Raw genomic sequence first — 12555 nt, forward strand, 5'->3', positions numbered from 1 at the left:
GCTTCACATTTTCAACGCGTGCACAGTTGCCGCTGGATCTCGCGCAATATTCCACAGACTGAGACTTTGTTCTTCTTGCTTCTGATTTCGATCGTCAGAAGTTTGCAAGCGATCGTCGATCGATACGGTATAACGGTGTTCGCGGACGCGCTCGCAAAGGTCCGGCCTGAATTTTCAAATGCTTCCTAAATGTTCGCAGTATACGCCAAGAAATATTCTTGTAATATAAAGTACGTTAGGAACATACCTTGCAGCAACTTGACTGGCGGTTCGTAATCGTTGCAAGACTAATTAGTCGAGTTATATCGCGGATCTAACTATGCTCATATCATTCGCTGATCGTATTTCCCGGGGCTGCGATCGTCGACCCGTCGACTTGTCTCTCGTCGGATCGAGAAGATTCGCCCTGAATGTTTTCCCTGCCGTTTAACGATCCGCAGTGGTCGTCGTCATTGATCGCAACATTTTTTCCTCTCCCAATTTGTACCGATAAATGGTTCGGTTTCGCCGGGACTTTTGTACGTTTGATGCGTGGTCGTTTCGAACGATTTCGTGGCAAGACGACGGGTTGACGCGGCCGACACACCGACGCGAAACAAGCGCTGCGCCAGTGATTTTTAACGAAGCGACCTATTACTTCTAATATCTAGTCATACACGGTGAGAAAAGCGTAAGCGAGCAGCGAACTCAAGATCCATTTTTACACGACGTTTCATATCCCTAGGCATTTTGTAATCCATTTCTTTTTTACAGTATTTTGTAAATATTTGTACTTTTTTATCTACATCGTACTTATGACTCTTTGACATAGTATATGCTACGATTAAATAAAGGTGGACAAAAAAAAAAAGAAAAAAAGAAAAAATGGAATATCTCGATTTTATTTTTTATTCGATACCCTCGCATATCCCATGAAATCCAAAGAACTCGGTGTATCTGGACTGAAACTCGGGTCGATGAGGAAGAAAAGGAACGCCGGTGTATTACCTAATCAAATTTATTTTTACTTAATATTTCGTGGTACAGTCTATGTCTATTACGATATATAAAATAACGTAGTCGTCGAATGTAAATGGGTGAAACGAAAGAACGTTCGTAACGCCGACTGAATAAGCGCCCGGAAAAGAAAATCGAGTCAGAGGCAGTCGTACTGTGATTATTCGATACTTTATGTATATTTATATTTATATATTTATATATATATTTCATATATGTATAGGAAATCAACGTGTATACGAAGAGAAAACCGATAAACGCAGTTTGACGCGAAGAGTATGTTTAGTAATATTTATATATTTATATATAAAGTCTAATGAATTACTTAATCTGTTACTTAGTACTTAATTCATTAATATAGTAGCAGCCTCACTCTCTAAATAGTACTAAATATAATAATGGTATAATGCGGTAATTATCGTTAATATAGATTATTAACATTATAAATAATCATCGTCAGAATCGTATAATAAACAATAGTACAAGGTGTTTTTTGTGATTTTAGTGTTTTTTTTTTAAATGTTATCATATAGTAATAATCACAATAGCGTATTCTGAAAAATAGATCAGGGTCCCGTGGGCAGAGAGCGGAGTACCTCGTTATTACCAAGCTACGATTCCTTTCTTCAAAACATCATTAGCCTCGAGAGACTCGTAGAATGTTTCGTCGACGATTCCAATACCTTCCTCGTTCGTGATCGATTCGCGAATAGTATACGGACGCGCGGATCCCGTGCCACCGATCGATCATCGAATACAACGATCCAACGACGAGCTTCGTCTCTTTGAACGCGAGAGCGGTGATAACGGCTAACGGTACGGTATGCTAAAGTCGGTTGCGGTAATGGTAATCGATGATATCGCACCTCTTGGCACGATATCGCTCGTAAACGAGGTTGCGCATTGTTTTCGAGCATCGAGCGGCACGACGATTCCGCCAACAACCTTTTCGAAACGCCACTGCAAAGCGAGAAAATATCTGACGTCAGAGATTCGATGGGCAAAAAGGTCGGATCGATCCACGGCACGAGCAAGGGATATCGATCGCGACATCGGAGCGTTTGTCACGATTAATCTACGTAGTCGTTGTCACGATCGCGTTTCTCTTCGATCGAAATTCCCACGCGATTGTTAAGAAAAATAACAGTAAAAAAAAAAAAAAAAAAAAGAATCTGGCGTCCGCGTATTCGCTGGTCGGGGCCACGCGCAATTCATCCGATTCCCGACATTTCGTTCCTCGCCCTCTTCCACGCGCTCTTCACCGACAACTTGATTCTCTCCTGCCTCTCTCCTCTTGTCCGCCTCTCTTGTTTTCGCTTTTTAATCGCGTCTCTGCCGCTCTGCCTAGGGAACCCACTATAACAGGGCACTATGAACAGCAGTCTGCTGGCTAAGTGACTTTCCGAATCTACAATCGCTCCTCTTCATTTTCTCCCCCTAGCTCGCCATCCTCTTATTCTAGCATTCTCTCATTCTCTCACTTCCTCTTTCGCAATATTCCTCGTACTCTTTCGTTTCTTCGCAATCCCGCTGCTCCATCTTCCTCTTTGGCTCGCCTTCGCCAATCTCCTCCTCCTTATTCCCGTTCTTCGCGTTTCTTTTCCCTTTGGCGCGCTCTCTTCCGTTCGAAAGCTCGCCGCTCTACGCTTTCTGTAAGCTCCTTCAACCACGAATACCTTGCCTTCTCTTTTTCTTAATAGCAAACTATGTCAGGCATAACAGACGCAATACGGTAATGGCAGCGAATCCTCTTTCCATCGCGTCTTCGTTTATGCTCCTTGCGCCACTGTCGCCGGATCTCTCGTTTCCAGGAAAGCGAGAGACGTTGCGAGATCTTCGCCGGTATCGATCGCGTTCTTTGTCGCTAGACGCAACGAGGCTAAGGGTAACGATTTCGTCGTGTCGTCGACGATGCCATCGATACCACCGCGGATCTCTCTTTTTCTTAATTACATCGGCGAATCGACAATGTGGCAATTGCACGTCGTAACTATCGGATGCATCTCGTTGCCGACGCGCTTATCGTTTTTACGGAAGAAAGACGACGAAAGCGAGCCGACCTTGTTTTCTTCTCAAACATCCATCTCTCGGAATCCACAAAAGCACTCGTTGCCAGCATGCTTCTCCTATGTCAGCATTCACACTACGTGTCAGCCGATAGTAAATTACTACTGTATCTTTTTTCGCTTTATGATATTTTTTACTTTACTTTTTTAATTATATTTTTTTTTTGTTTGTTAATATTAGACGTGCCGTGTCTCTACCATCAGCCTACTGCGAAAAAGACTACACTTGTCGTTCTTTCATTTTCCTCCCTCTCTCTCTTTCTCTCTCTCTCTTTCTCTTGTCTGGTCGCAATCTCTCTCCCAGTTTCTCCCTCCCATTCGTCCGTCTCATTCTCTCGATCTCGCGCCTGCATTTTTCCTCTCTTTTTCTCGTTCACGGTTCACCCTCTATAATCCTCGGTACTTCACCGCGTTACATAATCATCTCCTGCCTGCGTTTATAAAGAGTATTATATATAATATCATTCTCGTATCGTTACAATATAATTATCGGCAATAATATACCTTCGGTATTAATGCAATATCGTTATTATTAGTATTATTAATATTATTATTAATTATTATTCATTCCTCCGGTACTGTACTCTTTTAAAATCGGTACGGCTGCCCGCGAACGGCTCCACGGCGGAATCCATGGCGGGTAGTCGCGTGAACAAATGGAATTTCTCGCGCCATCGAAACGTCGCGCCAAAAAATTTTCACTACTCTCGTTCTCTCCTCATGCTTTTTCGCACACGTACGCGAACAACTCTCTCTCTCTCTCTCTCTCACTCACGCATTCTCATTCTCTTTCACCCTCTCGTCGATCGGTTTCGAACGGCATTCTCACTAATAAATTACTGCGAGACAGGCGATCACGCGCGTTAATTAAGTCAAAGGCCCCCTGCCCTATCATTTTTATTTGTTTACCCCACGTTCGTGACTCTGGGCCTATAAAATTTGCGCGCGCGACTTGTAAAACTGGAACAGCCCGTGACAAAGCAGAGGAGGACTCATCTACGTCCGCGAGTTTCTGCCGCTGTTAGACGCGGTTTGTAGCCCGTTTCTGCGTGATGAAAAAGATCGGGAAGAAGAGGTCACAGACGAGAGGAGTTTGAAAGCATGCGATATAGAACGACTGAAAATTATGCCGTTGATTCCGTTGTAATTGACAGTGGATGCACCCATACGCGTTTTACACGGCAGAAACTTGTCGAGACGCGGATTGCGCGACTGCCAGGGCGATCAACGGGGAAAATACGCGAACGATTGATCGAAACGACGATACTTGGACAAGGTCGAAGCTTGTACGAATCGGCGATCTTTACAAACGCCCCGAGGAATCGCGGTGGCGCACAAAGGGTTTGTGTCGCGTCGACTAATCGGTTCCGTATTCGCCCCGCAGACGACGAGAGTCCGTGTGTCAGGGGTTCGCGCGCGCCGTTAAAACGATCCAGAGTCACGATTTCACGACCATCACGTTTTTACGATAGCCGACTAAATAGAAACTCGACTCGTTCCCTTTCACTCTGGTTTCGTTCTCTCTCTCTCTCTCTCTCTCTCTCTCTTGCTCTTGACGAATCGCACGATCTCGCGAATATTTGTTGAAAGAGTGGCCGCACGCTCGCCCCCGAAATATCGCGCGCCACATCCTTGGCCGAATTTCTCTATCAGTTACAGTAAAAAATAGCGTAAACGGCACTGTATTAGGAAGAAGCAAAATACGTGTTACGTTCTCGTTACTTTATCGTTGATAAATACTATAGTGTTCATCTTGTTCGCCGTTTAGAAATCCTCTAGTATCGCGATCGCGTTCGTTACTTTAGTTAACAGTATGATTATTACTTGGTAGTTATCGGTAATCGTTAATTAGCGTTACAATGTGGTAATTAGTGCTCGCTGGTGTACCAGTACGCGTAAAACGAGAGCCCGTGCCGCGTTACAATTTTCTTTTCTTTTTTTTTTGTCAGGGGGTTGGGGGGAGAGGAGGATTCCGGGCATTCTTGGTGCCGGGCTCTCGTTCTCATACTCTCTCACCCTTTTCTCACGCTCTCCTTGCGCCCTTCTCACGCACACGCTGCATCTCTCTTTCGTTCGCTCTCTCTCTCTCTTTGGAAAAATCAAAAGGGAACCGAAGAATAGAAACGAAACGAAGGATTCGTGTATATGCAAGTCTATGTATACGTGTATTATGAACGTACTCGTTCCTCCTGGTTCTCTCGACACACTTTCGCTCGCACACTTTTAGTCGCTCTCACTCGCTAACTTTAACTCTCCGACTCTCCTGTCTTTATCTTTCGCACTCTTTTGTTTCTTAATTACAAAGCACGAGAAAGGGCGACTGGTCGCTTCGCGGCCACTCACGTCGATCGATTTTCCTAGGCGAGCGAACAATTTCATCGGCGTTCGCCGACGTCCAACGGATACTCGGGGAGGAAAGGTCAACGTCGAGCGCGAACGTCGACGAAGTTTCGCGTGGTAACGTCCATCGATGGGATGATCGAGAAGCGGCTGAGCGACCCTTCCATGAGTGGCTCAACGCTAGTAGTTAAATTTCATAACGTTAGGTACTAATGTATTTCTTCATTTCATTCTCCGGCTCCATCTGCCATCCTTGAATCTCCCTTCGAGCCACTTACAATTCGTACAACTTCGTCTATCATGTAAAACTATGACGTCTAAAATGTTCGAATTAACGCTAGATCCTCGATATAGTAATCAGATCGGATAAATTAATAGTCGTTAATAACCGTGTATGTATCCAACTAGGCTAGACTTCGACGGAAAAATATATTTATAAAAAGTTATAATATTAATATACGTTTCAAGCGTTCTATATATATATTTTTTATTTATATTTATATTTATTTATATATATATACATATATATTATATATATATATATAAATACCGTACGCTAATCCTCTACTTATGTCTAAGCTTTCATCGTCAAACTCTTGTTTCATACATGCTGTGATCATCTAATCGGAGCGCTTCTTCTTTAACGAGAAGACCCCGTATGTCTACCTAATTATTTTCTCCGTTTATAATCGTAATAACTGGCTAAACTTTTCACGATCAAGCACACGCGCATTCTCTCGTTATCTCCATCCACCGTCCTACCTTATCTTTCTTCTTTCTTTTCTCCTTATTCCCATTCCGTTTTTCGCTTTCCCGTTAAATACAAAACGTACGCGTATATAAAAGAAGAGTAAAAAGGAATATAAAAAAAAGGAGAAAGAGAAAGAAACAGGAATAGAAAATATGGAAATGCTGGAATTCGTTAAGCGATTGAAATACAATAATGCATGAAATTATCGCGTCCCGCCTGCCGCCACGCGTTGGCAACGCAAATTTTCACCAAACTCCTATGTTTCTATCGCTCGCGTATCCGCTTTTCACGTTTTCGAACGAAGAAAACTCGATTAACATGGCTGAAGAAAGAAAAAGAAACGTCGTTCACGCAACAAGCGACATCGCCGATCAATCTTCCTTTTTGTTTGTTTTTTTCTTTTTTTTTTTTTATCTTGGATGGAATCCGTTCCTTATTGGCTTAAACAACACGAACGCGCGAGTTCCTTTGAACACGTTTAACACGAATCTCTGTTAACGTCTCCCTCCCTATTTTTGTCCCTTTAACTCTTATTACAAGTATCAACGTTCGATTATAATATCGTTAAGAATATCATAAAATTCTGATTTCAATCTCTCTTTCTCTCCCCCTCCTTCAATTATCCCTGCCATTTTCCTCTTATTGTTTCATCACGCTGCTAACTCGGTATCCCCGTCACGAAAAATATCTCCGAACGTGCAACGATCGCGACGCTTTCTCTCCTCTCGCATCCTTTCATGCATTACTTGATTCCAACGTCGTGCGCGATTCGATCGTTTTCTCCCTTCGCCTTCTTCGAATCGTGATCTCGGTGTGTCCCCCGATTGCTGGATCGTCAACGCCGTCGTTGAAAAACTCGACGAACCCTTCTTTCGCCCCTCTTTCAATCGAGAAATCGAATCGAAATATCGTGATTCGAGCGACGCGCGAAACGCCACAGCGTTTGTAAAACGACGCTACCGATTGGGTTTCGTAGTCTCGCAATGAACACATAACGTGCGGCAACGAAGTCAACGGAGGAAGGAATCGTTGCGATTCGCTAACGGTTGGTAGAAAAATCAGTAAACGAACGTTAGCGCGCGCGTCGAAAGGAGGGACGAAAGAAGGCTAAAAGAAGAAAAAAAAAAAAAAAAGATGAACCGTCCGTTCGGTTCGAGATTATTCGAGCGCGTTGCTTTCGAACGTTAACTTCGGGAGCGTCCGATTTTGTGCGAGGGGTCAGCAATCCCTAAAACGTTACATCCTTTCATATTTTTTCTTTTTGTTATTTTGTGCGCCTCTAACGTTCAATCACCATCGCAAAGAGCAACGGTTGAGTTAGTATGCTTAGTTATAAGTAATAATCTTTGGTATCGTGCCTGAGTCTTCCATTCGCGAAAAGGATCACACTAGGAGAGATTTAGTAGAACCTTAAACGGATAAAGCGCGAACTCGTTTAATATCGTATCAAACTTAGAAAACGTCCGCTCCCCTCCGACCGACCCAAGTGAAAACAAGCCGTTAAAAATACGCTACCTACACCGGAGGTACAATTAGATATTTTGCAACGACGAGAAGTGTCGGGTCGATAATACATGGCAGCTTTGAAACGCGCGGCTGTCCGCGCTCTGCGTCAACGTGCGCGCGCGTCTGATTGTGTATTTATGTATACGCGTGTATTACGTGTCGTGTGTGTGTGTGTGTGTGTGCGCGCGCGCGCGCGCATGTGTATGTAATGTATGAGTGTGTGAATCGAGTCCCCTTTTTCTTGTCAGCGTGTCCTGTCGTTTCACGCGCAGGATGCTCAGCGCCCTGTATCCTCCTCCTTCTCGCAAGGTTCTCGGACGCATGCAAACGACAGTATTTTGCCAGGAACGTGTATAAACCGCACAGGCCTTTGCGTTGATTTTTTTTTCTTCCTTTTTTGTTTTCAAGCATAGGGAAAGAAGTGGCGGGGCGCCCGCGTTGCCTGCTCGTGAAACAAGACCAACGTATATCGTGTACGAAACGCGATGAAAATTTGTACTGTCGACAAAGGAAACCGTGTTGGTCGATGCCGATCTAACGGTACTCTAACAACGATAAACGGATGGAGGGGCCCGCCCGGCCAAGGAGTCTTATCAGTCTTAGTCGTTTTAGGGGGCGTGTGTCGGGCGAGCCTTCGTTTCTCAATCGAAAAAGACCAGCCGATCGATCGGATTGCTGACCGATACGGATCGGCGATAAGAAAAACGCCGTAACAAACGCGCTAGTCCGTTGTCCTGTGTACTTGGTGTGGTAGTGTGCGTGTCGAACAAGAACAAAGAAAACAACGAAAAAACGAACGAAGGCGGCGTGACACTCTCGCTCGATTGTTCACAGAATCGGTGTTATACCCGACGATCGGGGACGAGACGGAAACGCAAAGGAAGAAAGAGGAACGAATACAACGAAGGTAAAAGCGTCGGACAAAACTCGATGGAAAAATTTTACAAATTTTTCGCGAAAACGCTCGACAGATTGTTGGTGAAAGCGCAGCGGTGAATTCTTGTGAACAAAGGATCGTCGAGTTCATCGCCGCGTCCATCGCACCTACTCCGTCGCTCTCGCTCTTTCGCTTTCTCTCCTCCTTTCTCTCAACTTCTAGAAAACACCTCGTCATATAATATATATCACATACGCGTTACTTCTAAACACACTGAAATAAGAAGCACTTTAAGATAGATGTCTACGTGTATCATCGGGCCCAGGTTCTAGATGGACTGATTCTCGTTTCTCCCTTTCCGCATCTGCAGCTCATAGAACTCTTAAACTTCTTCGCATATGTTATTTGTTTCTTCTCTTTCTATATACGTGTATTATTTACATACAAGTTCTATGTCTCTTTCGTTTCCTCTCTCCATGGCTAGCTCTCTCCCTCTACCTTCCCTCTTTAACTTCTTTCTCTCTGTTAAATTTTAGACACCTCTCACGCATACTTGTTCTTCTCTAGCTCTGTCTCTAGCTATTCCCATTTGCTCTCTGTATTACGTATGTGTGCAGGTGGTGAAACGCGCGTTTCCGAAACGTACGATAAAATTAGAAATCGGCCGTGGTAATCTCTCGGCGATAACTCCGTTTCGCCAAACTATCAGTCGCTTAAAGAGAGTCTGCCGATTAACCGACGCATCGTAAAGGCGACGTGGCGATCTCCGCGATTTTACGGCAAACGATCCAACGTTTATGGCACGATGCCGTGACGACTAAAGTCCAACGTCATATATTCCCTTTTCTTCGTTTCATTCCCTCCCTCTGCTTCCTGTCCACCATCGAATCGAGAGAGTCCGATCGTTCGTCCCTCTATCGAATGGGACAGAGACGAAACGAGCGTGGCGCGTTTCACGCTGGCATCCCTTAGTTTCGAGGCACGCGGTAGTATTACGCGAACAATTATGGCACTGTCAAACACTCGCGTTAAATATTACAACATTAGAAAAATCGCAAGTCGAGTCCGACGATAGTCTCTTTTAATTGACTTCACGAGAAGTAACCTTTGCCATAATACTACGCGTGGGTTTTCGGGAATCGATCGATAAAACGGCGGAGATCGCGACGTTCCATTGCGAACGACTCAATGCACCATCTAGCACGATCGAGCCTGATTACCGAGCTCGATCGACACGGCCGGCTTGCCGGAGCAGTCCTTTCCCTAGAGAAGAATCGTCGTCGGACGACCACATGATACTCGGTAGTAGACTCGACCGATGCCCGTATCGGCGATTCCGACGGACTGAAAGGCAACCGAGGATCAAGCGAAAACGCAAGGAACGCGCAACGAAAGGAAACGAAAACAGGGAAAGTGAGCGCTCGCACGCTACTATACAGGATCGGAACGCGCAGCGGGACTGTAGAACGGCGTCCCTGCTGCTGGCGTCGCGTAACAAGAAGCAGAGTACGACGGCGGCGGCGAGGAAGCCGACGCCGACGACGACGACGACTATGATCGATAGATGTAGCTGCAGGGCGGCGTCGGCGGTGGTGGCGAACCACCGCTCATGGCGATCGGTACGAGGGTCGGCGAGGGTGACGAGGAGGGAGGAGACGGGGAACTAGACGAGACGCTCGAGGGTGGCGAAGGCGATTCAAGCGCCCTCGGGCCCGCGAGTTCGCGATTCGACTGTCCCCCAGACGTCACAGCGCGACTACTCCTGGCCGCTGTGGTCGCGTTGTGCCGATTGCGCGCTGGCCGTCCTAAGCTCCGGTGACGGCCACCTCCCTCCTCGCTCGTTTCTCAGAGATAAACCTTCTTCACGCTGCGGGTGGTCGCGAACCCATCGTTGCGTCGATACGCGTCACCCTGGTGGGATCGTAGGGTCCCAAAGTTGTCCCTCGGCCCGCGGAAACCATATCCGTCTGGGAACTGGAACAGCGTTTCCGTCGGGGTTGGTGGCGGCTTTCGCATCGTCCCTTTCGGCGAATGAAGCTTCGGAGGCTGCGGAACCAGCACCGGTTCCGCGTAAGTCACTTCCTCCTGGGGCAGTAGTTTCGGCTCCGGCGCTAGCCTGCTGCGATATTAAAAAAGAGAAATGCATCCTCGACATCGCATCCAATCACCGTATTCTCCGTTTACTGATCCCTGCTGGACATTCGCCGCTTACCTGTTCACGTTTTGACGTTGCTCGAAGTACTCGTACTCCGTGTCCGGATACGGCAGATTATCGTCCTCGTCTTTTCTACATTTCCTGCCGCACAGGTAGCCTGCGACGAAGCCGACCAACAGAGCTGCCAACGCGCCGGCTACCACGGCCATCACCAGGGTCTCCACGGAATACTGCGGCGGTGGGGAGTCTGCCGCCGATACCTCGGGACCTGCGGCGATACGATCGTGAGAAAATGGGACGGATCCGGACGTTGAACTCGTCTCATCTTCTGGAAACAGCTCCTACCCGAATTATCCTGTTCCTCGTCCTGCATGATATTGATGATCTCCCCGCCTTGACCCTCTTTATTCGGTATCATCGAGTCCTGCGGGAATTTGTTCTGGTTGGCGGAGATGGCGCCGACGCTGCTCGCGTCCTTGTTCGAAGTTTTGCTCGGTGGACACGAGGCGTGCAGCCCGGTCGCCACGCTCTGCAGAAATCTGCTCGCATCGGTGGCCGCTGGCCCGACCAGCGCTCGGCATTTGCCCTCGACCTTGTCCCAGGCGCAATACGGATCCTGCAGGGCCACGCACTCGCCGCACGACAAGATCCTATCGCTGTAGCACCGGTGTAGCCTGAGCGCCTGAACTTGGCTATCGGCGATCACGACCAGCCTGCCGTCCTCGAGGCCGTCGCCGGCCTGCGAGGCTCTCACCACTTTGATGCCGCGCACCGGCACCGTTGACGGGAACGCCTGGATCTCCTCGATCACCACAGGGCTGACCTTCAGGTGTGTGTCCGCCGACTCGGCGTTCACCGCCTTGATCACCTTTCCATTGTCCGTACCGATGAACAACACGTCGTACGTCTTACCGCCGGGAGTCTTCACCTGGGGATCCACGGCGATCTGCGTGAATCTGTAACTGCGCGAATGGAAGAGAAATCCGTTAGCGCGACCATACTCCTTCGTCGACTTTTATCGACGACCGAGGATTTCCGACTTACTGGAAACTGGTGCGTATGACGATAGGCTGACCGAAGAAGCTCGGCACCAGCTCGTCCATGAGGGAGTGCGTGTTGATAAAATTGAGGGTCAGATCGGGCAGAGATCGGGAGTCGTTGACGCACTGGCCGGGCCTCGGGTCCGGAACCTTGGTACTCTGAACCGGCAGCCAGTTCGAATTGATGGCGCTCTGTTCCTTGAAGTTACCCTTGAACGTGTCGGTGACGTCTTGCAAGGAAAAGGCGCAGACGGCCGAGCCGCTGATGCTGTTCACTGGGGTAGTGAACGTGCCGTAAATCAGCTGCGCCGACTTATTGCCGTACTGACCCGATATCAGTTCCGTCGTTGATTCTGCAAATAACGCGCGCTGTAATTCCATGGTTCTTTGTTCGCGCGACCTCGGCCGCATCCGCGCAGGTTTACGAGCGTGCCAGCGAATCCTATCGAAAATTTATTTCTCGACCTTTCCGGCGTCTAAGTACCGCCGTTTAAAGTCAATGACATCGCGGTTGACGTCCGATCGAACGAGGTATCTCGGGTGCCTCGATACCGATCTCGAGGTCGAAGCCGCGTGCAATGTTCGTCCGTGAGCACGATGGACCAAGATCGATCGCGTTAACCGTGCCAGAAGCTTGTACTTACGTATCTCGTTGAAGTAGAAAGGAAAGTCTCCGGTGACGGAACAATTGAGACGGGACTTTAGGAACGAGGTCCACCTATTGCGATATCGATGCGGACCACCTCGATCGTATTTACAGACTCTCGCCACGCGAGAATAGACGGTCTGCAAAGGAGAAGAGAATAAACGTGTAAATGGTCGTC

At 47.4% G+C, this 12555-nt stretch overlaps 1 protein-coding gene across 2 annotated transcripts in view; it reads right to left on the bottom strand.

The window, feature by feature from the left end:
- Positions 1-981: 981 nt before the first annotated feature.
- LOC117238456 (semaphorin-1A) overlaps positions 982-12555 on the bottom strand; it is a 121104-nt gene continuing 109530 nt past the window's right edge. The window contains exons 5-9 of one of the 2 annotated variants that reach the window (XM_033503362.1): positions 12376-12517; positions 11736-12084; positions 11037-11653; positions 10749-10959; positions 982-10652 (exon numbers count right to left, since the gene is read on the bottom strand). In XM_033503362.1, the coding sequence (XP_033359253.1) occupies positions 10382-10652; positions 10749-10959; positions 11037-11653; positions 11736-12084; positions 12376-12517 (1590 nt within the window). In that variant the 3' untranslated portion in view covers positions 982-10381. Of the gene's footprint in view, positions 10656-10748; positions 10960-11036; positions 11654-11735; positions 12085-12375; positions 12518-12555 lie in introns of both variants that reach the window. The other variant, XM_033503356.1, reaches the window with a different exon arrangement.

Source organism: Bombus vosnesenskii, unplaced genomic scaffold, assembly GCF_011952255.1.
Source record: "Bombus vosnesenskii isolate JDL3184/JDL3185 unplaced genomic scaffold, Bvos_JDL3184-5_v1.1 scf7180000013264, whole genome shotgun sequence".
Taxonomy (NCBI): Eukaryota; Metazoa; Arthropoda; class Insecta; order Hymenoptera; family Apidae; genus Bombus; species Bombus vosnesenskii.